This window comes from Bombus fervidus, chromosome 1 (assembly GCF_041682495.2).
Source record: "Bombus fervidus isolate BK054 chromosome 1, iyBomFerv1, whole genome shotgun sequence".
Classification (NCBI taxonomy): domain Eukaryota; kingdom Metazoa; phylum Arthropoda; class Insecta; order Hymenoptera; family Apidae; genus Bombus; species Bombus fervidus.
Window position 1 is genome coordinate 6,027,077 of NC_091517.1, and position 26,860 is coordinate 6,053,936.

At 34.3% G+C, this 26,860-nt stretch overlaps 4 protein-coding genes across 7 annotated transcripts in view; 1 reads left to right on the plus strand and 3 right to left on the minus strand.

Annotated features, from left to right (window-relative positions):
- Positions 1–4,066, plus strand: part of Sit (stuck in traffic) — a 50,455-nt gene extending 46,389 nt beyond the window's left edge. For 2 of the 3 annotated variants that reach the window (XM_072018371.1, XM_072018289.1), the window contains exons 2-6: positions 1,540–1,656; positions 1,729–2,000; positions 2,080–2,263; positions 2,680–2,795; positions 2,918–4,066. In XM_072018371.1, coding sequence (XP_071874472.1) covers positions 1,560–1,656; positions 1,729–2,000; positions 2,080–2,263; positions 2,680–2,795; positions 2,918–3,163 — 915 coding nt within the window. In that variant the 5' untranslated portion in view covers positions 1,540–1,559 and the 3' untranslated portion in view covers positions 3,164–4,066. The remainder of the gene's footprint in view (positions 1–1,539; positions 1,657–1,728; positions 2,001–2,079; positions 2,264–2,679; positions 2,796–2,917) is intronic. The other variant, XM_072018437.1, reaches the window with a different exon arrangement.
- A 2,141-nt stretch (positions 4,067–6,207) lies between these two features.
- Positions 6,208–9,650, minus strand: Bond (elongation of very long chain fatty acid james bond protein). Its single transcript, XM_072019398.1, has 7 exons — positions 9,442–9,650; positions 9,143–9,236; positions 8,589–8,779; positions 8,407–8,496; positions 8,265–8,321; positions 7,740–7,982; positions 6,208–7,656 (listed from the first exon to the last, which is right to left on the minus strand). The coding sequence occupies exons 2-7, from the start codon at positions 9,201–9,203 to the stop codon at positions 7,498–7,500; spliced, it is 801 nt and encodes a 266-aa protein (XP_071875499.1). The 5' UTR covers positions 9,204–9,236; positions 9,442–9,650; the 3' UTR covers positions 6,208–7,497.
- A 5,017-nt stretch (positions 9,651–14,667) lies between these two features.
- LOC139995363 (very long chain fatty acid elongase 7) lies at positions 14,668–16,798 on the minus strand. Its single transcript, XM_072018810.1, has 5 exons — positions 16,318–16,798; positions 16,053–16,243; positions 15,910–15,990; positions 15,482–15,665; positions 14,668–15,143 (listed from the first exon to the last, which is right to left on the minus strand). The coding sequence occupies exons 1-5, from the start codon at positions 16,376–16,378 to the stop codon at positions 14,821–14,823; spliced, it is 840 nt and encodes a 279-aa protein (XP_071874911.1). The 5' UTR covers positions 16,379–16,798; the 3' UTR covers positions 14,668–14,820.
- Positions 16,799–19,439: 2,641 nt separating this feature from the next.
- Positions 19,440–26,678, minus strand: LOC139995435 (very long chain fatty acid elongase 7). Of its 2 annotated transcripts, none has more exons than XM_072018945.1 (4): positions 26,227–26,678; positions 21,079–21,160; positions 20,725–20,996; positions 19,440–20,639 (listed from the first exon to the last, which is right to left on the minus strand). In XM_072018945.1, the coding sequence occupies exons 2-4, from the start codon at positions 21,125–21,127 to the stop codon at positions 20,133–20,135; spliced, it is 828 nt and encodes a 275-aa protein (XP_071875046.1). In that variant the 5' UTR covers positions 21,128–21,160; positions 26,227–26,678; the 3' UTR covers positions 19,440–20,132. The 2 variants fall into 2 exon arrangements, with proteins under 2 accessions (XP_071875046.1, XP_071875136.1); XM_072019035.1 differs by lacking the exon at positions 26,227–26,678 and adding an exon at positions 21,317–21,426.
- Positions 26,679–26,860: the final 182 nt, after the last annotated feature.

Sequence of the window (26,860 nt, forward strand, 5' to 3'; positions counted from 1 at the left end):
CGGTTAATTTATTTAATGAAAAGTTGCCTTTGGTCCTTCGTATAATCGATGGTCGATTACCTTAATTGCGTCAGTTCTTCATTTTTTCTTTCCTCCGACACACCGCATTGCAGTGAAAATCCACGCTCTCCCCCATTACCATTCCCCAAGAATCGTTCGAAAATCTCTAATCTCTTAGAACTCATGATTCACCATTTGCTTGTCGATGGTTAAATTGCAGGCCTAGTAAAAGCCATCGAGGACAAACCGTTTAAATTTTACCATCGTTTGTGGCTTTGAAGAGAGTAGACCAACATATTTAAAGTTTCCTTGCTTAAACTATCATTCTTGATATATTCTTCAACGGAAAACTTGTCTGCCCGTTACGTTCTATTCCACTTGTTTCGAGAGGAAAAGGTTGATCGTAATTTTACGAGCGATCATAAAATTGCATTCGAACGGTCCTGGGGTTTGAAACGGTCGTTTAAATAGACAATCAAATAGACTTCTATATTAAACAGGCTTTAAATAGGCAGCTACAGGTATACCAAATGAAAACACTTTATTTTAAAATCTTATTGTAGTAGCCAATATAAAATAAGAATGGATGGAGAGTTTAAACTAAAAATGTAAAAGCGATACTTCATCTATCTTGTCTGTAATTTCTGTATGAACAGCAATGTCTATGAGCTAGAAGTGGAAAAAAAAATGAGGTAGCAAAAAATGACACGATATTTTTCTATATGGTGGAACATTGCCATTGGACGAACAGTTTAAATATTATCATTAAAGACTGCGAAATCGAGCGTGTCACTGTTTTCTCTTCTTTTCCATCGTGCACCGAAACGTGCAATGTAGGATCGGAACCGGTTCATATGTAGATTACGAGGGAGAATGTAGATTTGTGCAACCGATCGATCTGCTTGCGCAACTAGATATCACGAAATGAAATAAACAACTCGAAAACTAAAATTGATTGCTGCTACATATTGTGGTTAAAGCTAATTATCATTATTTAGGTATTAATTTTTCTTCTTATTTATTCTTTTATCTTGATGCTTCAACAACGATAGATAATAGCAATTTCTAGATATACATTGTCAAGTATTAGTATAGAATAACAAAAATATCAGGGGTGTAGGGATAACGCCACAATAATTAAGTAGGCGCTTGTCTAGCGCATTGGAATGCCAGCTACTTTGTTTTGTGCTGTAACTTTTCATTCTTATTGCAGTTTTTAAATTAATTGTTAATAGTAGAAACACATTTTTCCGAATGGGTTTCTAAAGAAGACATAATGTACTAAAACATGAAATCAGTTTTATACATATATAAACAAATATATATATATTTGTTTATATATTTGTTTATAAATATAAATTAATAAAATAAATAAAAATAAATTGTTTATAAATATATATATATATATATAAAACTTACTATAATATATTACAGTGTATATACACTGTGCATGAAAGGGTCAACTTTTGTTTCTAATAAAAGAACAAAATAATATTTGAAATCTTACACGATCTTATGAAACAATTGTTATATTTTCAGTTGTTTTAGTCGGGCTTCCAATGAATACGAGCAGCGCACCTCACATCGACAGGATGTCAAATATCTACAACAACTCAGTGGTTCGATTTTATCACTATGTGTTTCACGATCTATCGGGTAAGAAATAACATCTTTTTTCGATGATTATTTTCTTTGATTCTCCTGTTGTATATTAATTTCCTCTTTCAGATCCTCGGACAAGAGATTGGTTCCTCATACCATCACCCGTACCTGGTGCTAGTATTATAATCGGATATTTGTATTTCATCCTATCTTGGGGTCCGAGACATATGGAGCACAGAAAACCATACCAATTAAAGAAAATTCTAGTCTTCTACAATTTCCTGCAAGTTCTCCTCAGCTTTTGGCTATTTTACGAAGGTCTGGACGCAGCTTGGCTTCGAAAATACAGTTGGAAGTGTCAATCTGTTGACTACTCTAACTCGCCAGACGCACTTAGGGTATTCTTACCATTTCTAATTTCCATTTGTCTCTTATTACGAATTTTATTTTTCAACTTTAAATATAAATTTATCGTAGGTCGCCAGAGGTGTATATATTTATTTTTTGGCGAAGCTGTCGGAACTTCTAGACACAATATTCTTCGTTCTAAGAAAGAAAGAGAGCCAAATCACATTTCTTCATTTGTATCATCACACTGTAATGCCGATGGCCTCTTGGGGCGCTACCAAATATTATCCGGGTGGACATGGCACGTTCATAGGTAAAGTTTACGTTTCCTTAATACATTGGAAATCGGTGTATTTTAACAAGACTGCCGCTAATAGTTAAATGGCTTCTGCAGTTGTAATTAATTTGCATTTCATTAAATCGACAGCTCTGGCTATAAATACTCATTTTTTACTCGATTTTAGAATCAGCGATTATTTTATACCTCAAACAATTTACAATTCAGTTTCCAACCGAGCGACTGTCTTTAAAAATATAATGTTTTAAGTTAATATATATTTTTTGCTTTTTATAATTTTCTTTTGGTTTATTACCTGATAGATCTTCAGACCTGAACTAATGAAAAGGTATTGCGCAACTTAATGTCTGAGTACCGATCTCGAACGAATTAATATTAAAACATTAAATTCCCGTTCTTCACTTAATTACGTCCAGATCGTTTTCTTCCAGGCGTTGTTAATAGCTTCGTGCATATTATCATGTACACGTACTACTTGCTAGCTGCATTACTACCTCAGTACCAGAAATATCTATGGTGGAAGAAATACATCACGACTCTCCAAATGGTGAACATCTTTCCTTTATGCGTTATTTTTCATGTTTACTCTGAGTTTCCTAAATAGCCCTAAAAACCATGGTTTCATTCATATAGATAGATGCAATAGACACTTCTCATTATGTTAAACAGGGTCAATTCTGCTTGGCGTTTTTGCACAGCTGCCAATTGCTCATTTACGACTGTGACTACCCAAAATGGTCGCTCATCATAATTCTGCCAAACGCGATGTTCTTCTACTTCTTGTTCGCCGATTTCTACAGTAACGCGTATAAGTATAACGAAAACTATTCGAAATTGATAGAGAGCAAAGAGAATAGAGTCGCGAAGAAAGTGGCAAATGGGAACACGCAAAATGGAAAAAGGAAAACGGACTAGTCTAGAATTCCATGAGTAAGAAACAAGCAACGAGAAGAAGAAAAATCGACTATGGGATGTTTGAATGGATTTACATTCACAGTGACTGTGCTTTTGATCCTTCAACGTCAATGGTTCCATGAACAATAGGAACTGAATTTTACAACCTCAAAGATTTCTTGAAAATTTCCTAGGAAAATAGGAAAAACTTGTTTTCTTTGTTTCATGTCGCGTCTCTTGGCGATAATGGGGAAGAAGTGCATATTTGCGCATAAAATCGATCGTTTCTCTTTGATCGTTTGCGTAGACTGTCATCTACGGAGTCTTTAACTGCATGCGTCAATTATAACCATTCAATAATGTAGATTTAGAGTAATTACTAGCGATAGGAATTGATCAGAAAGAGGAAAGACGCGTGAGAGTTTTAATTGAAGTTACATAAGGTAAATTCACAAGAAAAACGCCAAACTTGTAATATCTTCTAATCGAAGAAAGAGAATTGTATATGTTGCGTCTTGTCGTAACCCTGCTTGTGTGCATGAAAAAATATGTTAGTACCTGCTTGACTCTCAGTGTACAAGTCTGTATCTGTGAACCATTAAAGCAATAACTGAACAAAAAATTATTTAAAAATTTTATATATGTGAGACATTATGCAATGTTTGTTACAAGCGTAATGGAGACAAGACCTATTTTACTATTTAATGGCTTCTTATCAATTAGTAAACACAGAAAAAGAATTTAAGGAACAGGAATTAGTGCTTGTGGCATCTTTCCCATAAGATGTAGGAGAACTGCCATTTTATCAACGTATCACTTTTTGTAATTTTTGTGGATTCTGTATAAGAAAAATTGAGAACTGCTTTTGCTTTTCATAGTATATGAGTGTATTATTGTAATAAAAAAATTAATCGTTTTAATCAATATGAAGCCAAATTTGTTATTGATCCTTAATAAAAAAGAGTGGTGTATTTTCCAAATTTACCTTAGATTAATATAATATTTTATAGATTAATATAGAAAATATTCTAACTAATCGTTTGACGATCCGCTTAAAAAGAATTTAATCTTGAATTACATCATTACGATTTAACTATAAAATGAATGTGAGAATTCACGTACTTTAAAGAATTTGAAAATACAGCTTCATCGGACTAATTTTTAGTTTTCGTGCGCAATTAGACAGTATTAAATAAATACTGGAGTGAAAAGAATAGATCGTTCTTCTGAAGTATGTAGACTTACAATATATTACGATGGGTATGAAATTGACTGGTTGGTTTTAATGTTAGTATAATTTCAATCATTTTAATCGTCAGTCTGTTATCCGATTAAGACTATCTAGATAGTATTATCGAATATAAACCTTATGTCATTTAAACGGCACGATGTTTTAACAAGGCTGCCAACTTCTTCGATCTTCTATGTAATTATTAATTAATCCAAAGTATTTTATACATTCCATTTTACGATGTAGAGTTTTATAAAGGGTATCAAATAAGTATAAGCTGCAAATACATTCAGTCGAGTAAATAATCAAAATTTTATATTGATTATCGCTGATAAATCAACGTACCGTTTCTTACAATGACGCAAAACAGTGAGGGATCCAGTGGACTTTTTCACCCACAAACGAACAAGTACGAAATAATTCTCAAGGAGAAACGCAGTGTATCTCTGAAAATAAATCTGAAATCTCCTGAATTCCAGCTTCATACCTGTTCAAGCATCGTAACTTGTTCCGTTTTTTGTCTACAGATTTTAGAGAACCACTCTTTTAGAATCGATTTGTCATGGTGTAGACTGTGAAATTGTAGGCAAAAAATGCGAGTTGCGTCAGACATTTCGGTCTTTTGTTACGCGCTTCTCTCAAATCTTTATTATTTAAATTGAAAGGAATGTTGATCTTGTAATTATAAATGAGTGTAATTTGAAGAATAAACACGATCTTTCAAGAATTTTTTAACATGAAATAATTAAAAGAAGGGTTGATTTATGGTTGCTTATTAGCAGAACTCCAATGACTGAAACGTCAAAGATATTTGTTGGAATATGAAAAGCTAAGGAAAAAGTTTGTGCGGACTTAGAATTATTATTAGGACTAGGAATTATTTTGCGAGCCACATAATACATATTTAAGTGTTAACAAGAATAAAGTTTAATAATGAAGTAACGAAGACAAAGAAAATGGCTTTAAGTTCGCTTTGTATCTGCTTCGTTGCAGAAACCTCAGTTTTAATTAGTGGAAATTAATCGTTGAATTTCACTGAATTTTACAGTTTCCAATTACATTTAGATATATTGTAAGACAGCTGCTAGTTATTTTTTTCACAATGTTTCCTTTGCAGCACGCTTTGCAAGCTATATTTGAACATAAATATTGAATCACGAATCAATTTCCTAATCATACATGCGAGAAAAACAATCATAACGATGATTTGTTTATATTCGTAATTACGTTATTTTTCGTTTGTACGTTTTTCATTGAAATTTTCTTTATGTTTTGCTACTTACTGTGTCTATATAAAGAAAAAATATTAATTATCATTAGCTGCATAATGTGTTAAAAAAAGAAACACAATTATGAAAGAGAAATTACTTATCGCCCAACTTTATGAAATTCTGTTCGTAAGAATGTTAGAATCTGATATTTAGTTACTGTTAACAGCAACGATTTATTTGGGAAATGAAAGAAAAGGAAAAGAAGAATGAAAGTAGACGTCACAAGAAGAAAGATCTAACTTTGACTCGTTGAATTTTAATACAACTTCATGTAAAGATCTCTTTTTAAAATGACTCTTTAGGGATTACCTCTTATATTAAGATAAATATTTAAAAATTTATAAATTGTCCGAATGTTCGAAAGAAAGAAGGAGTTTGTTGAGTGCTTTTAGTTGCTACAGTGTCGTTTCGCGATCGTGATTTGCATCATAATAGATCAAATCCATATACATTTCCACTGAACATTATTTTTAAAGATAAAAGAATCCAAAACTTATTTCGAACGTTGCATTAAAATTTACAAGCTGTATTGAGATCCTCCTTTTGTCAACTCATCTAAAAAGTTATGAATAAATAATAACATTGTGTATTTACATGTCTTAATTGTGATCGACTTCTATAAATATGCAGAATATTAACATATGCCATGATTAACGGCAACATTTCTGCTTATGTTGCATACTGTTGCATCAGGCGTGACAGATATGCGTTTAAAATTCGTTGATTCGTTCAAAACACAAGTAAATGACTGTTCGCGTTTTCGAACGAATCAACAAAATATTTTTTCTTCGGTGTCTCATGATATATCGAATAGTCTATAATATTGTGACGTGTCTAATCGTAGTTATATATATACCACATATATATATAAATACGGTAAATAATGATATTGCTATTTCTAGATACATGATTTTGAAATTATTTGTCAATATCACGTGACTGTAGTTACGAAACTGATTCACAAAATACAAAATGAAAATTAATCTTAGCCAACATTCTTGTATAAAAAAGGATTTTCCATAGGACAGCTTATCCATCCGAGTTAAAACGAAACGATTTCAGTGAAAGCCAAATATCGTACAGAGTTGCGACGCGAAGTCGACAAGGCAAAAGCTATTTAATTTAAAAATTAATTTAAAAGATCATCAAATCTTAGGAATAAAAAGAAAGAGAAAATAAAAAATAATTTCAGAAATATACTGCTTGTGACGAGTTCCTCCAGATAGAAATTCATCGAAGAGTCAATCGATTAAAAGTTGAAACAGGAGCGGTAGACACAGGGTCTTGCTTTCCGAGGAGAAAGCAATTACCGTTCTTCGGTGCTCACATGTGACAGTCGTCCAGAGAAGATACAGTGCCTTCTCTGTTCGACTTTTTCCTGAATAATAGCCCACCTCGTTTTACAGAGATCGCCCCCAGGGATTTGGGTTCAGTCAAGATTTCATTGTACTTTCTCCAGTTTCCGACGAATCGTCTCGGTATCTTTCCTGAGACATCGTATGCGCATTGGACCTATTGGCCTAGATCCCGAACGGAGCTCGTTATTTATTGGAATTTCAAATTAGATTCATCAAAATCGGTCCAATCGAGGGGATCTTGAATTCAAATCCTTTTCTTAATTAGAACTACTTCGTTCCGGTCTTTTGTCGTTCTATTATGTCCTCATATACGACCGTTGCTCCGTCTCTTTATTCCTTTTATTCGACTTTCTTGCGTTAATGAACTTCTTTTTCCTTTATCGTTTTCTTTTTTTCTTTTTTAAGTTTTTAAGTTTTTAGGTCGGATGGCTTCCGATTTTCGTTCATTCACCATTTCGATTGACGAAGGCGTCACATTGATGATTTTAGAAGATATTAAACTTGCTTCTTCGTGTAGGATTTTCGATAAAAGTTGCCGAACAAGTAGATGAAGATTATCGTGTTGGCAATAAAGAAATACGTAAGAGCCTTTGGTACTTTGCAATCCATCGCGAGAATCATCAGTTGGTAGCCGAGCATCAGGAAGAACTGCACCTGGCGCGGCGAAGAAAACACGGTTAGTGTAGGTATTGCGTTCGGAAGAAAGCGTCGATGCGTTGTTTGGTGAAAATATTTACCAGCTGGATCCAGGTCATGTATTTCTTCCACCACAAGTATTTCTTGTATTGCGGGCCAAGAGCTGCTATCAGGTAGTATGAATACATGACAATGTGCACGAAGGTATTCAAGAAACCAATTAGAGCACCTTGCTCTCCGGGGAGAAATTTCAGATAGCACCATGAGAATATCGCGGTCAGCGTATGGTGGTACACGTGTAGAAAAGTCACTTGGTTTTGTTTTTTTCGGAGAACGAAGAATACCTTTGAAGTGATAGAAAAATTGAAAAATCGTTTTCGCGTATACAAAGTAGAGTATTATTTATCTGAACTATTAACTGTCCGAGCGAAATCATCGTTAATTTAATTGATGATCGATTATACCCTTGTTGATTGAATCTACTACATGGACAAAAAGTAATGAATAGCGAGGAGACTGGGTGAACTCTAGTTATATGAATTGTTTGTTCCCTAGCGAGTTCAGAAAAATGGAGTTCTACTATATTAAATAATTACACATCGTATAACTGATTATATTGAACTCACTGTATCGAGTAGTTCTACTAGTTTTGCGATGAAATACCACCAGGCAGCTTTTGTCACCTATTTCACGTAAAACTTATTATTACACCATACAATTAACAAATTGGGCACTGCGGCTATTTATGTATTTTTTTGGTAAACCCACCGTGGTTTGAATTCCCAAATCCGTAAGTGGCCGATTCGCGTTATTGCATTTAGGTGAGAGTATGAGGGATGCAACACCCGGTTCGAAAGCCTATTAAAAGTCATACGAGAAATAATTACCAAAGCAGGTGAAATTAGGAATTGAAATCATTTGAATTCATTAGTTGTTCTAATGAATCTTACTTTATGTGTCAACCAGATACTGAAAAGCACTTGGATCGCGTTGTAAAGGATCAGCACATTTTTCAATTGAAATGCCGGCCTCTTTTCCATCATTTTCGGTCCAACCTTTAAAACGAACGCTAAGTAGGTTCCAACGATGCACAGCATAGGTCCTGGGGAGCTCATCATTGGCCAGGAATCTACCATTATTTCTAAAAAAAAAAAAAAACACGGTTTAATCGAATACCTTAGATTATTTTTCAGTGATGACTGTAGTATTTTTGTAATGAAGACATTTTGTCTATTTCCTATTTTAATTCTTTTTTACATACAAAGCGTGTCGAGACGTTTTCGTCGCTTTTACATAGAATTTGCATGAATTAGCATCGCTATTGATTTGAAATATTAAAGAAAAGATAACTCTTTCCTATATTACTTATAAAGTAGGTTACTTTGACTTTAGTGAATAAAGCTGATTGACGTGACGCGAAAAGAAAGAGCTCTATTCGCAAGAGCGAGCTTTTGGACATCCAGCTTGATATTATCTTCCTGTTGAACGATGTTCACGTAATTACCTTTGTTAGCCTCCAAGATTTCATTGTAGTTGTTGACTACCAAACGAATTATGTTCGACATGTTGACTAATTTTTCTATCTTCTTTCAAACCAACTGTAAAACGAACAAAAAGATTGTTTCTTAGAAAAAAAAGAGAAATTAGTGAACGGTTAAAAATGAAAATTTAGACAAACTTGATTGGAAACACATAACGAAACTTAACCAACTTTTTCAGGATCGTAAAATGTCATTCGTAAATTTTTCGATTAATAAGTCAAACTTCACACGTTTCCAGTACGTAAGTAGAATAAGACATCACCTCAAATCCTCAAGATTAGACCGGATTCCCTCTTTGTTCGGTCGGAGAAACCTCGAAACTAACTTCCGCCCCCGTGCTTGTTTTCGGCTTGGCGAACCTATCGAAGTTCCTCGAATAGCGTTTTCTCGAGAGGAGTAGATGTTGAAGGAGAAGCCGCGAACCAAAAACTGATCATCTGTCGGGCAAACTGGCCACTAGGAGGACCAAAACCTCGATCTTCTTCGTCTGCCCCTCCACAAGATTCGAATACCCTGTAAAATTGAAACTCGACCGCTCGATGGGGGAAGCAGATCGGCAAAAGAAGAAGGGGTAAAAGACTAGGTCGTGATACATGTAAAAATGAATTATAACGAGACCTGTGAAGCACGTCACTGCTGAACTCTTATTTACTGAATTTCTTATTGATCGATTAAACGACCACTTGGAAATTATATTTTAAAATTGACAAAGGAAACGCAACTCCTTGATCATAGGTGAAACTATTAAATATTAACAGCAAACAGATGAATATTTATGTTAAAGAATTTTCTATGTGATTTATGTACATTCCCACGCCACTGTGTATTAAGATATTTATTCGTTGTATTCGTTTTTTAAGAAATTAGACTATGCTAATACTTCTTGCATCCTACAGAATATCTTGTATTTAATATTCTCCAGTATGATTACGTACATCATGTCATGAAAATTCGTGATTCGATTGAGGTGTGTGATACGTGAATACGTTGATGAATAAAATTAAAGTTAAATAGATGATACTTTTAAGAGTTTAAATATTCTAACTAAACCTAAATTCTCGAAATTTTCATTTACACCATTATGATTTTCGATCCCCTATAGGTATCCTAATACTATCTTTGACTTAATTATGGTCAGTTAAATATACTTTGCTAATGCTATATCTGTCATTATTGAAGGTGAAGGAGAGATTACCATTCAAACTTCTACACGTAGCAAACGCACAGAGTATCTCAGTTTTATCCAGCTAAACTTTACCAACATATCCTGTAAGGAAAGAATATATTCCTGTAAGAAAGAAATGTTATACATATAAACTTAGCTTCTTAAATGCTTTATTAAAATACTATAACAAAAATAAGAAAAGACAACGAACTGCCTTCTCGTTCGATACCACATAAGAATAGATTATCGTTAGATAGATTTTTGTTATAATTTCATTTCAAAACGTTGCTCGCTATTATGAATGGAGAACTAGCATCTGCGAGAAATAGAATTTATTTCATTAATAATTTCTTATTAATTTTCCCTAATTACGGCAAATTAATCACGAATCCTTTCTACTAATTAATTTGTGCTTGATAAACTTTTCCTTTTGCAGTTTCGCACAAGTAAATATCTATTGGCGTGATATCTGGTGATTTTGGGCTACAAAGAATTGATCATCCTCGACCTATCTAACGTTGGGAGTAATGGTCATTTAATCATTGTCGGACTGATTGAATAAATCAACGACGTCAGCAAGTAAACATAACATTGCAATCTTTGTAAACATATATCAAATAGATGTCGACGATGTATTCCTATGGTGTGTAGACGAAACACCAGTTCGTTATTATTTCATATTCCCGTTATAGCTTTTTAATAAAACGTTTCAAAGCCTGTGCCTACATAACATTTTTCTCTTAAATTTGCTTATAGGATATGAAGTATCGCGGAATATCCTGTATGATAGTAACAAACCATCGTACACGCGCAGAATTCGTAAACAGTATAAACAACGAGACAGGTTCGTAATATTGTCTATGAGCAAAAAATAATAAGAATTACACACACGTTTGCGGCACGACTATTTGCGAAATTGACGAACGACTTGTTTGACCGGAATAAAGAGACGTCACGAAGAAAATAACTTGGAGTGTGAGAACATATTTGCCCTGTTAAACTCTTTATAGACTTGATGCAATTAGGTGACGCACAGCGGAGGGGCAAGCGACAGTTAAATATTTGCATCGAAACCCGACGTTTTGTATTGTCGATCAAACAGCGAAGTCTAGTAATTTGATCACAAACGATCGAGCTGTGTATCTTCCGTTAAGCTAGTTATTATCGCCACTTTTTCGTACTTTAATCACCATAGTCACTTTGTTAATCAATATTTGCCTATGAAAGGAACGATTAGCATAACCTTTTCTTAATTCTCTGCAAAATATGTTTGAAATCCATCTTTAGAATTCCCCTTCTTCGTGGAGGTAGTAAAATTGCAAGTAGAACAAACGGTAACTGTGTACACGCCTTCAATAGGTTTTACTATTAGAAATCACGTGGTCGTAAATGGATCCTTTAATAGTTAACCTCAGGTACGCGTTGATGTCTCGTAAATTGTGATCCAAAACGTTTCTTTGGATGGGAGCAACGACGATCCGACCAATGCCGCGAATACACTTGCAGTTACTTCACAAACAAAACCATTATAAGCGTCTCGGAGGGACATTTTTAGCACAGGTACAACAAAGTAAACCAACGGGACAATTCGAAATATAGAAGAAGTTCGCGAAACGGGGTTAAACGAACAGAGGTTTTGCAAAAGTATGTTTCTGACCGGAATTCTTCGCAACAATATCAATAACTTGATTGAGACACGCGCGAAAAAATTGAGTTCAATGGCAATTCGATTTGCATGTACTGAAGTTTTCGTTGAAATCATTGATACGATAATATCGATCGATTTTATAACACAGTTATACTAAATAAGCGTTACAAGATAAAATTAATAATTAAGTTAATAATATTAAATACAATTGAATTGTATCTAATATATTATAATACATTTTAATATACATTACGATATATATATATTACAACGTATGATAATTAAAAATGACATTAAAATTAATAATTAGTAATTAAATCACGTATTAAAACATCAGTATACGCTTTAAAGTGTTTAGAAAGTATCTATTTCATATATATTTCATATATATTTCATATATATTGTCACTTTTACCGTGTCATTGTCCTATTTTCCCTTTAACGCGCTCCTCGTGTCCCAGAAACGTACGGTGTTTCGTTGATCATTGAAAAACACTTATAGTACCGGCTATAAGTCTTAACATTCCTGCAGATATTTAGTAGAAAGTGCATGCATTTTTATTTATCAATTATTTATTTCAAATTGTTTTAAATTTCGAGTGCGGAAGAACCGCACAGCTTATAGAATAACCCAATAAAGTACTAAATAAAATAAGAATTAGAATTAGGATTGAAGTTTTAACGATACATATAATGAAGTCATATCACTTTCTAATGTAACAGTTATCCACAATATTGTAAATCAAACCTGCCTGCTACTGGAAGAAAATAAGTTTGTAGACTCCAGGAATTCATACAATCTTCCTATAGGTACATACAAGAGTAATAACGAAGATAGCTGTATAAAATGGAGACGATTGAAGAATGCAAAATTGCTATTCATCATTAATCATTATGCAACCAAAGAAACACAATGTACTGAGATTGAAGGAGCGAAAATGAAATTCCCGGTCATTTGGACCGAAGGATATAACGGCACCTACTTGCCAACCAGCTTCTCCAACGGTTTTTTTCTGACTGTTCTCTCGACTTGTTTTACCTTTCGCCTGGACCATCCATTCACGTGTCACAAAAGTAGGTTGACTTTTTCGACTGGGTCCTAACTTAGCTTCGCGTTCATTTTTTTTGTTGGTTTCCATATTTCGTTAAATAGGTTAAGGTGTTACATAGATTAAAGAAAAACGCGTGATCACGTCCTGTTAGAAAATGGCCGAGGGGAAATTTCGATCGCTACTTTTAAAAGAACAGAATGTTACATGATTGATTATCGATTCGTGATTCGAATGAAATTATTTATGAGTGGACATAACGCGATTTACTCTATGGCACGTGATTCCCAAACGTTATGCTCGTGAGAGGCAGCAATTAAGGACAATCAAATCGAGTTGTTCCAAATATCCCGAACTTTAGTCAATTATAATTATTTAGGATAGATGATATTATGATTTAGAAACAAATGTAGTACTCGAGTGACATGGAAGTCGAATAATATAGAACTCGAATCAAATGATACAGATGGTTACTGAAATAAATATGCAAAATCATTTTAGACGTAATGTTTTATTTTCACTTCAAACACTTATTGTGTTTATATTATGTATACATATACGTATTATGTTCAAAATCAGACCATTGCGCAAGAGACCTTGTGCGACCTTGTGCAACCTCGAATGTCCTTGAGTGTGTTTGTGCATCCTCGAAAACTGTTGAACACTTTTACGTTGCGTTATCTTCTCTTTCTTCTTCTCTTTTTTTTTTCTTTTGTACGAGCTTCAATTATTTATTTACAAGGTAATATTGATCGATTCGAAGTAAAATAGAAGTAAAGTAATTGTTTATTCATAACACGCGCGCTACGCGATCGTCGTGGAACAGACTTATTATTTTATTGCTTCTGTGTGACAAATAATTTGCTGCCAGCGCAAACGTCATATTATCGATGATTTATCTCTGTCATACCGTCCAACAGGTAAGATTATAGTAATATGAATTACGCATATATTTGCTAAAGCTTGCGCTGCAATCGTCATAGATTGGTAGAAGTAAAGATAATTATGCACGAAAGGGGATTTCAACTCCAATCTTGTCGAATATCATTTTTCCATTTTCTTTTTTTCGTTTTTCTTGAATTTCAATTTCGGATATATTGCAAAGTGGATGACTGTAAGTAACGTGCACTTTGTCCGAGTTTTAGGACGAGCCGAAAACTATGACAAAAAGAAAATGGTACTTGTTAGATTATATATACTCCAATATAACCAGTTAAAAATTAAATTTCATATTCATTTGCATAGGATTGCTATCCTAATAAAGTATCCGATTATTAATTAATCCTAGTAAGGTATGGTTAGATTAGATTTTATGGGTAGCTGGCGGTCCAAGCCCTCCAGAAAAAGTCTAACTTAATCAAACTTTACTCGAACCATAATCGTTCTACGCCTCTGACAAAGTGCATATTACTTAAGTAGCGCCTTCTTCAAAACAGATCTCAAGATTTAAGGTCATTAGAGTTAAATGCCCTCTTTTGTGAATAATTAACGAAGTAAGTAACGAAGATGATGAGTGACTTAAATACAAAGATGAGACCGAGAATAAGCGTTCCGTGAACCATACAACGAAAAGATTCTGCGTTTGCGTGCATATAAAGAAATGCTTTAGAACTCGAATGACTTTCATCAATGTCTGTCCTTTCGTTGTTCGGTCTTCGTCGACACGCATGAGATATTAGGTGTTAATAAGTGTCTAAAGTCTAGAGTATGAAGCGCTAAATTGCTATTGTCTCATAAAACACGAAATAACGTTAAACCGTTCCGGACGCACAGGACGTAGCTATTGACTCTTCAACTTTCCGTTCGAGACGTCCGACGAGACGCCGTTTTCGCGGCTCTTCCGTATTTTGATGTATGACTTATAGTAAAAATCGCCGAACATCATCAACATGAAGAGATTCTGAGGAATCATCACCGCCGCTGTCCACTTCGGGAAACCACAATCTTCCACCCAGGCTAACATTACGAAGTGGATCGTTATCAAACAGAATTGAGTGAGCTGCAGTTGCGTCACATATTTCTTCCACCAGGGTTTGCTTATTCGCAGCGATGTAGCCAGATAGTGAGTGTACATCACCATATGAACGAAAGAATTTAAGGTACCTGTGGTAATAAATTTATTTATTTAATAAATAGATCTAAATATACACTTACAAACGTTATCAGTTTATGTAGAGACACATTGTCACGAATGATTCCCTTAAACGTAAAACAACAAAGGTAAATACAATATTCAATATCTAATTGTCAATACAATATATATCGTCGTTGAATTAAAGAACGTTGAACTAAAAATTATAAAATTGTGGAAACAATTTCATGATAATTAATATTCAACACATGTGCCAGGTTTTACGATAGAAAGGCTGATATGAAAAATATTCTTTAATATACAATATTGTAGGAAGTTAAAATCGAACGAATGAAATTAGATTACTTACCTAAAAAGGTAATGTGACCGCCAGGCAAAAATTTGGTGGCTGCCCAGCTACCTAGAGCCATGCCCGTGTGATGATAAACATGAAGAAACGACACTTGCTGTTGCTTTTTTCGAAGAATAAAGAAGGCCGTGTCGAGTAAGTCGAGGAGCTTCATTAGAAAGTACAACCAAACGATCCTAGTTATCTGCGATTCAAGTAATTCAAGTAGTTCAATCTTTGATATCCTGATGAGAACAGATTGTAATTAATAGACTGAGGGTGTTATGCATTTACGGAGAGTTTAACGCTGTGAACATAAAATGAATATATAGAACACAGAAAGTACTCGTTAAAATATTTACACTTTTTTATGTTCATAAAAATATGAATTCGCATAAACTTTCGCAGTCTAGTAATTAGGATATAAAGGAAATATACGATGTAGGTACCTCGACCGCGCGAGGATCATCCGAATAATCTACTGGTTCACAGTAGAAGTTATAATCGAACAACCAGGCTAGTACCAATGCCTATAATTACATTTAGTCATTTATTATATTTTCATATTTAAATGAAATGTATACTCGTTTACCTTATAAAATATATATGCGCACGATACTATCTGTATTAGGTTATATATCTGTAGGATTCTATTTAGATTGAACGGTTTTCTCTTTGCCATAATGTTGGGTCCCAAGACGTGCACGAAGTATAGATAAAACGCTACTATACTAAAGCATCCCCATGGTGATCCGATGAGGAAATAGTCTTGCGTTCGAGGATCTTCCGGAAACAGAAAACATTCACATGACTACTTGCATCTTTGACTTGCATGCAACAGATTCGCGCCTCTGTACCTGTTAGTTCCTCGTTAATGTAACGGTACCCTTGATAGATTCGTCGTATCAACGTCGCCATATTGCTATCACTAAATAGTTGATGGGATTCCAACTAACGTCTCTCACAAAAATTTCGTAAGATCGAAATGAAATCCTGAAATGATAAAGTTGGTTCAACTAACCTTGAAAAAAAAAATCAAACCTAATTCCTCTTTCTGGGCAGATACTTTCTAAACGTTTGTTAGCTTTTAAATTATCTAGTTTTCCTATGCTTGCTATATTGAGCTTTGTGAATCGTTGGCAACGCAGTGAAAACGAAAGGAACAAGAAATAAAAATAAACGAAAGGAAAAAACACACACACAAAAATGTTAAAAGGTGAAACGTATTGAATTTTTCGAAAGCAAACAGTTACAAACAATGGCTTTCGATTGATTGTTTAAGTCACTACCCAGAGTCTTCCAATCCGACTAAACTCCACGCACGATACAACTTGACTGATGAAAGCAATTTCCCCCGTCAAAAACATTATGGAATCGTATAGTCATTGTATTTTAATTAAACGCTGGAGTCGAAACCAAATAGCCAGCCCCTGGCTATTTAACGCCGTTTCGAGACAATTTCTTTGTCCCCTTTCTTCGAGGGTGTACGACCTTCAAGCTGAACGCGCTTAATTTTCTATTCCATGTCCCTACGAAAAGATATCAGATCGTAGAAAGGTTTAATTTAGTATTCCCTGATTCTATAGGCATTTCAAAGAAACTCGAATTCAAGGCGTTATATATCATTCTGTCACCACGCATTTAATGACTTTCGACCTTCTCATTCTTATTTACTGTTCTATTCAAACTACGCGAACGACAATTGAAATATTGAAAATATTAATGCAAATATTCAATATAGGTCATTGTTTGATGTTTTTAGATATATTTTTTCCTTGACATTACGAAAACAAAAAAAGCTCAATCATTTATTTGATAGCTAGCACGAAATGCAATCAAATATGCATAATTGTTCTGTGGGGAGAATGTTGGGACTGGTATATAAGCACATTATCAAATTGCTGCAATCGTGTCAGACTTCCGGAACGCGGTATGCAAAAATGATCGCAGCTGTGCAATTTTGTATTATTTTGCAATAATAACCTCTCTTTTTATATTTACAATAACTGCAACCAATCACTCCGTTTTACAAAAAGTCCGTATGTCTTTAATCTTATAACAAGCATCTGACATTTTCACACAATAAGGAGATTTGTTAACTGCATAACGAACAACTTTACAATATTGGTGCCTGTTCGACAAAATCTAATAAGACGAGAAATTATGCTGTAACAATACTACAACGTAGTTGAATATTATACAAGTATTTCTAGAGTTTTTCTTCCTTAATAGAACGAGTTTCTGTTTAGACGTCAACAAAATAATTAAAGCTAAATTAATCAATTAAAATTTAAAAAATAATTAATATGCATTTGATAATGTCTTTATTTTTACATTTTTAGTTTGTTTGATTGACGTATTGAAAGGAAATTGAGAAATTAAGCTATTTGCAAGTAACAGAAAAAAACTTATCTGTGTGTCAATTGCTTTTACTAAAGGCTTTTCTACCTGTATAATACTTCTTTAACCGATAGAGTATTCGCGTTATGTATACTATATATTGCTTTCGATGTTTATCTAATATAATTTCGCATGAAATTTTTCAACGAGAACCGTGACTAGAACATTGATGATAAAGATGATTATTGGAAATTATGATAAAACATCGCCTATGAAAATCTCTTATACGTAATCCATTTAATTTGCTAATTAAGTGCATAAAGAATTGATAATCGTGGCCTTGTGTGGCCAAGCACACTGAGAGCGGAGCTGTTTGTTTCGAATTTATTCTTCAAATACTAATCTCTACTCTCGTGAATGCGCTTCTATGTATTAAGGCACTGGAATTGTTACTTTCGATGATCAAAGCGCTTTTTAAGATCGAAGATGAAAAACGTCCAATGAATAGGTATGGAATATTAACATGCAAATATTACTTCGTTGTAACTAATTAAACCTGGAAACGAATTTATTAGAATTATTACATGCATTAGATCTGTATGCATTAAAAGCAATTAATTGAAGAATTATAGAATTGAGCAGATCTTGCAAGTAATCGATTCGTCATTGACACGTGTGCAACGTTGAAGTGAAACGGATGAAGAGGTCCCGTGGGTCCGATGGTCGTGACCCTTAACGACAAAAGGACATTGACCAGCGTATAATCGAAGATCCGCTGGCCTTCAATACGTGTTTTGTTTATTTCAAACGTGGTTTAATTGATATTACCGGATATCAATAACATTGAAGAAAAGACATCGAGGAAATTCAATCGTAAGGAAAGGAATATTCGAGGATATATTTAAAAATGTAATTACTTTATAGCACATGTACTTCCATATTTATATATTTACAACTAGATGATGCGAATAAATTAATTTTGCTTTGAAAAGTATCGATAATTTTTCTACAAAATCATTCTATAGACAAGTATTGTCATTGTTAATAAATTTTTGTGAACTTACGTAATCATTATTTGTTTTTTAATCCTATGGATCTTAATTTTTATACTCTATTATAAACACATTCCATTAAAGAAATTACATTTAAATAGAAAAATTTTTAAACGTTGAAAAAATGTACAACGTTATACGTAATTTAAGATAATTCACTTTATTTCTAATGATGGACGTTTTTATAACTTATTTGCACTGGTATAAACAAAATAAATTGACCTTTGCTTCTGTTCTAAATTCTATTTTCACTTATAAGTAGGTATGTACATTCGTATAAAAAGTTGTCGTGCCAAATAGTTACCAAATTGTTATGGAAACTGTGATTAGGAAAAGTAGCAATTATTTCGCATACAATAAATTTTCAATACAGTAAAGTACATTAATACTTCCATTCGAAGGAAGATTCGATAAAAGCACATTATTGGTCTATCTTATCGACGAACAGTATAATTCGATGAGCTGATCAAAGAGCCGAATTGATTGATAAACCCTTTGATCATGTTTCCTTCATTATCAACGTTATCTACCGAACGTTACGATATGAAACTGATCTTGTATGTTTTCAATACTTTCATTTCTTATAATAAGGAAGTACTTCCCTTTCATGATAAGACACAAGGTGGAGATACTTGATTTTTAAAATCGTGTTGTCTGGTGTCTCGAATCACAATCTACTTACTTCTCTGGCTGGAGCGAAATTTATCTATCTTTGGTATGACTACATATGTTCTCTTCATACCTAGAATACATATTATGCATCTGCTCCACTTTTAGGCAAGAAACAATATATCGAATTTAATAAAAAGGAAGAAAAGAAAGGAACTCTTACATATTTCTTACAAACTCTACTATAATTAAATAGAAAGATTTTAAAAATAATTGGTAATTTAAGATGCAACAACCTAAAGATATGACAACTTAGAATTACATTTGCTCCTAACATATATATATATATATATATGTAAAATATGTAAATATATTATGTATATATATAAATTTCATACATAAATATATATTACGTGTGGTCAATGTTTGATCATAAAATAAATTTTTGAATAAAAAAATGTAGAGGAAAGAAATGAGATCGTCATCAATGAGATGAAGATCGTCTCTGGTTTTTGAATATACGAAATCGATCGATCAGCACTAAATATTTGAAACACTAAATTTATCGTTCTATGCTAGTACGCTTCTACGTACTTAACGAAGGTGAAATGTTCCTTTGTAACGAAGAGGAGTACAACAAGCGAAAAGGAAACCGCGTCAACGACATTAATTCACTCCACTTTCTTCGCCGCCATATTTATTTGCTCATCCTTTGTCTGTTTTCGTTGTCTTTTACGGTAATTTTCGACGTAGAACGACCCGAACATGTAGATAAAGATCGTCGCGTTCAGCAAGAGCAGGAACGCAATAGGCCTCGGATAATTGCATCCGTTGAAGAATAGTTGAATGGTATGGATAAAAATCATGCCAAATTGAATCAACTGGAGCATCGTTATATATCTTTTCCACCAGAGATATTTGTTCATGTGTGACCCTATCGAGGACAGCATGTAGTACATGTACATGATTATGTGAATGAAAGCGTTGACGAGGCCCAAGAACGTTCCATGGCCATTCGGCAAGAACTTGACTCCGATCCAAGCGCAAATCGGCATTAGAGTGTGATGATACACGTGAAGAGTTGAGATCTGACGACTCTTCTTCCGGAGAACGAAGAACACCGTGTCCAAAAGCTCTGTCAACTTGCATATGAAGTAAAAGTGCACAATCTTAGCCATCTGTAAATCACAATTTCACTAACGTTAGCATACAATATTCCGCCGTTTATTCGGCATTTGTTTAGCGAATTATGACGAAAAGTACCCTGATAGATTTTGGATTGTCCGAATAGTCAACAGGCTGACAAAAGTAATTGTAGTCATGCAGCCATCCAGCCATCAATCCTTCATAAAAGAGATATATACTAAATAGCACTTGAACGAAGTTGTACACGATCATGGTTTTCCTCAATTCGTACGGCTTCTTGTCCTTCATGTACCTTGGTCCAGCGGATAGGCAAAAATACACATAGGTAACGAGAATTACCGCCAGAGGACCTGGTCCTGACACGAGAAACCAATCCTGTGTGTATGGATCTGGAATTGTTAAAGAGGCGTATTATAAATCACAAATCGCTTATAAAGGTATTCACGTATTACTTATAAAAATGTTTCTTACGGCATTTATTGTTTATGAAGTCTTTGTACCAATCTACGATGGTCGACATTGTTTTCTGATGATTGCTAGTAAATGGACAAATCTGAAAGAAAACGACATACCTTCAATTTATTAATTTTCAAGTTATCCTTGCGTTGAAAAATAAACGATAAATCACGCGGATTACTATAAAGAGTTTATGCAGCTTATACTAAACCTGAAAGTGATTTACGAGAATTTAGTGCATAATTAGCTTAACGATATTGCTGTCTGGCAATCAAAGTCTAGTCGTCCATAGCGCCCATTGGAATGCGATCGTTAAATGTCTTTCTTTAACGAATGTTTAGTAAATACTGGTAACTAGTGAATATTTCTTAGCTTCGTTGGAAGCTAATAATAATAAGAATAATCGTAGATGACGCAACATTTGGTCATATAGTTTGCTTGCGGGTATAAATTCTCGAACTTCTCGTAGCTCGAGTATCGAGACGTAGATGCGATTGAGTAGATGAAGAGGATATTAAGCAAAGGAGATGTGTAAATGAGCAACGTCTTGCGTTGACTCGCATCAAACAGTGAAAAAATAATGGAAGGAAACACGTCTCTGGGCCTACGACCAAGACGTGCATGCTATCGATTCGGATGATCTCGTTCTAATTTTTGTGCCGAACTGCTATCAGTGGAATACAATCAATCAAAGTATAACGTCGCGCTGATATTTTTTCGTCGGTAGATATGACCAAGCAAATTTGGTCAAACGTTGGTCAATTTGAAAAACGTTGGACCTGAGGAAAAATGTGCGCCCTTGTCTATAATAAACATTAATCAGGCATCGCGGTGTATCGTACTTTCTTAATCATTTTCACCCGCACAGTGTTTTACACCCGTTGAGTATAACTTAGGGTCGTGACATTTCATTTTGAGTTCCGAAACCCAGTTGAATTCCAGTGTTTCCTTAATGCTACATACTAGTGCATTTATAAAAGGTTTACGCTGTGATCTTTGGCCTTTGATCTTAAATCGATGAATAAGATACAAGTTAGCACATGATTAACCTTGTTAATATATCTCGATCGAATTAGAAACAAAGAAAGTCGTTCCTCTAATAATAATTAAAATTTATGGAATAACGACATAAGAATATCGAAAGTGTAAGAAAGATCGAGTTTCGTAATTGAATGCGGTTGAAAAGTGCCTTGTCATAGCGAGACACAGAAATTGCTCTGGGCCGTGATTACAGAAGAAAGAATAGAAGATACTCTGAGAATAAAGAAGTGAGATGCAGCTTGCAACCTGCAGGCTGGAAGGGGCCAGGAACCTTGCTGGTGAATACTTATTAGTCGCGAACCAAGGTGAACGGGATCTTCAACGGGCATTGCTGTTTATCTCGTGTCCCTTTTGCCCAACTTTAACCAACGGAGCATCGAAAACCTGTCTGTTCACTTTCGTTATCTTTTCATATCAGTAAATATGGGTTCAATAATCCCCGATTCGGGGATTCGAGGACACAATGCCCTTGAGTTCAGTTATACGTGTTGGAACTTTCCTGCTTCAAGTACCTCTTCACCAATTCTTTTATTTCCTTTTCTAAACCTTTCTTTTGGCAAATATTCTGCCGATGACACTGCATTCGTGATAGCCAGGAACTCAATTTTTTGTTTTCAATCTGCCTGTTTTTCATCAAAATATGCAAGCATGATATATGCATACATGATATATTTTAGAAAGATTAAAAGATGAATGAATGCAATGATGTCATAACCTCGAGAAAAATGATTGTTTCGCAATTGCACCGCTTGTCATTAGATGAAATATGGTAAATATATCTCTTTAAATTATTCATTCATTATTATTCAGTCATTTTACTATTCTTTGTTAGGAAAACGGCAAAAAATTGTACGTTTTCATTAGAGATGCGTTATGATGAAACGATCGTGATTGGAACGCTATTCAGTATGTTGAGAATCTCGCGGCACGATTGACATAAATCTTTGCAAAGCTTGACGTTAATTAAATGAGAAATAGATCAAAAATTATCTAGTGGGAGAAAGAACTAGTCATGCGTCAGCGTTCAAGGCAAGTGAATTCTATAAAATTGTTCCTCCGAGTGCAAGTGTAGAACCTACGTTGATCCTTGCGCCAACGACGTAGGAGGAAAATCGTATTAAACCGGTTGGACGACCGAGTTCATCACAAATAAACGCGTGCAACGCAATACAATACAAAAATACAATTACAATATTGCCTATGTAATCAAGGAGTCCAACGCAAAACTTACCAACATTCAATCATTATTATAAATTAAGTGGCTTTTGACGCTTGTTGTTGTTTCAACGATTTGATAGTCTAGTTGAGAAAAAACGACGGATGTCGTTGGCTTAATTAGTTGTTAAGCACTGCGCGAGATAATATACCTGAATGGAAAAATGAACATTCCTTTCCTCGATTAAAAGGTTTTACCAACAATGTATATGTAGATTATTGTAGAAATGTAGTATGGACAGAAACAGAAAACAGTTTTTTTACGGCTTTGCTGCGTTGTTGTATCGTAGATATAATTTTACGATATGTTACATATTTGATATCAATGGAAAACGGCGAAATGTATCCACACTTAGGAGGCATCTACTTATATACCTATCTACCTAGTTCTAAGTACCTAATTACCTTGTCCTTCGCGCTTTCACAGTTTTCAGTCCCAATAACGCAGTCATTGACATTTTAAAATAGTTCCCGATGTAACCTACATGCATCTTGCTAACCTTTCGAAATATCATACAGCTTATAGCAGAACAGCTTTTTACGCATAATACTGTCATCGTCTTATCAAGACTATTTCATTCATCAAGAAAGATGCACATTTAACGATTCTGTTTGAATATTTGCTAGTTATTTTGGCTTTGATTTCTTTTATCGTATATAACATTTTTTTATCATCTTTAGTTTGAAAATAGATTACAAATAGAGTTTGATGACATTATATCCTCGTCATCTCGGTATCTCTTTTTGTATGGAAAAACGTAGGATCTTAACAATCAACATTGTCGATTCGCAAAATACAGTTCTCAGTGCATTCGAAAATTAATGCACTCGAGTCAGAAGAAAAAGTAATAATAAAACAGGATTCATCCACGGAAGAAAATTCTTTTTCGACTATTTTTTTAATAGTTTTCTTCGTTATTGACATATGAAACGATGTTGGATATCATTAAACCGTTGTTTATATTTGAAATTGTGTGGCGACTAAATGACCAAATGACGTAAGTGTTGATCAATTCGATCAAGTGTGAACTGAAGAGTTATATACTTATCAGGTTATATATTGCATTTTTATAGTACCAAATTTTTATAGTCATATGAACGTTCTACTAAATGATACGAAATTTAATATATTTAAATGTACTTAATTAATGTGTAGATGTTATAATAATAAATACAATAATGTGCAAAAAATTTTGTAGCCACTCTAACTCAATCGAGACAGCACTTTGCTGGAACCTAAGACAACTTTGATAAACAATTTTGAGAAGATTTAATCATAAAGATTTTTTCCTTTGTGAAACTGGTTTAATTTAATTTAGACAAAACATAGGTTCTTGCCGTCGTGCATGAAGTCAGAAGGTATATACGATATCTTCACAATAAGATTAAAAGATGATCAAATATCTACGTTTATTTGCAGGAAACAAACATTTTCAATTCGAATTTCCGACATGTCGCTCTATTTGCATGATCTCTGTTTGCAATTGATATTTTTTGCAGTGATAATATTTACGATGTAACGATGCGAATAAATACTGTCCACCCGTTTACTATCGAATCAATAATTATCAGATACACATCTTTAGAAAGAGAATTGTAGAAATCTTTCTTACAAATAAAACTTTTACTTCATATATTTTTACACATTTTAATCATAGCCTCTTCTTATATCTTGTAATATCAAAGAATGTATCTTTCAATTCATGGTCTGTCTCCTCGTCATAATTGGTTTTAATTAAAAATTCAGTTGATCAATGAGCTGATTTAAGAACAATGAGAAACTGATAAACAAAATGTGAATATACAATCAACAACGTGGTCTATAAATATTGCAATGCGATATCAATTGATAATTGACGATATTGAATAGTACATTCTTTAATGTTTATAAATAACTTGACAAATTCACATTTGCAAAATGTACGTTCGATTGATAAATATACGGGCTGACAGTCGCAATTCTCAACCTGTGTTAACATACATTGATACGCGTCCAGAATAATTTTTCGATTAAGTGACGTGACCATTCTTGTAGCGACACAGGAATAAATATTTTTATCAATAATTTCTTTGTCATTTATCGTTCTTAGCTTTTCTTTCCTTTTTTAGAAAGAGAACCAACATGTAACGATCAAACGTGCAGGAATTTAAATGAAATTGCTCTCGTTTTCCCTACTGTTTAAAGCATCCGACTTAAAAATTGGATACGTTTTCCAATTTGTAATATAATTTCAAAATAATTCCTTCGGTGATTCTAGTTCATTAGCACAAACGTTTGTGTCATTGCAAAATTCATTATTCACGATTGAAAAAGAGCATTGAGCACAGCATTTAAGCATGTAATCACTTCTCAAGGCGTGTTTGCATAGATTTCAACATATCTGTAGGCAGTTCGCAGAACAGGAATTTTGTAAGATAGAGAAGATACGCATATATATTATTCTACTATACTCTAGAAACTGTTATTCTGTAGAAACTGTCTTGCCTATCGTGGCCCGTATGACCACATCTTAGAAAGCTTTGTCGATTTTCCACGGACTGTTTGCAGATCATGTCCTTAATAATAAATCTATATACTATTGTTTTACGCTAATCTGCTATCGCATAGCATACCGCAAATGCGAACTGATATAATTTATGTGGTATATTTAAACGAGCGATATCCGATTATGTAGCACGTTTTGCATAAGTATAATCTCTAGGAACAAATTGAATCTCGATAAATCTCTCGAAAAAAATTTTTAAACAATCAAAACGCATCACTATTCTCCATAATTACGTTTATACACGCCCGTCTAACGGAATAGTTGTAGAATAACAGAGCGTCAAAGTGCGTTTACTCGAATAAACGACAGCAAGCAGAGAAAGAAAGTGAAATGATGGATAAAAAAGAGACGTTACTCTCACCTGTTGCGGAAAGGTACGGTCGAACGACGATGAAGATGCTTGGTGTCGTGATGCGAGGTTATCAAAGTATCGGAAGAAGAGCCGATGAACGAACCACGGTGTAGCTATCTGCGACTAGCTTTTCTTCGTGTCGTCTTAATAGCTGAAGAGTGTCCTGTACGCAAGACCCGCTGCCAGTAGTTGCAGTTCAAGACAATGAAAAAGTCACGAAACGGCTGTTGTTCGAGAAAAGTACGTCGAAAAAACCAAAAGCAACAGTTGGATGTCGTTGGCTGTAGGGTGTGCAAAATGAGTCGTACTAGGACACTGTAAACGCGATGTATCCGAGGACGCTGTTATCGAAGTGGCAATTTTCGGTCTTTCAGCACGCACCACTGAGGAACACCGATGCCAAGATTCTCTTTCCCTCTAGTTTGACCACGAACGATATCCTCTACAGTCTGACAACGCAAAGCTGTGCAGTCGTAGTCTTATATCCCTTTCAGCCAGACTGGTTCGTGATTACGCTTAGCAATGGAGTCGATGTAGCCGATTCCCGAACAAATGTTCCTCCGCTACACCGCTTCACACCGCATCTTGCCATTCCATACGTCACTCTTTTCGACGTAACTAGCATTTCCTATTCCCGCATGTT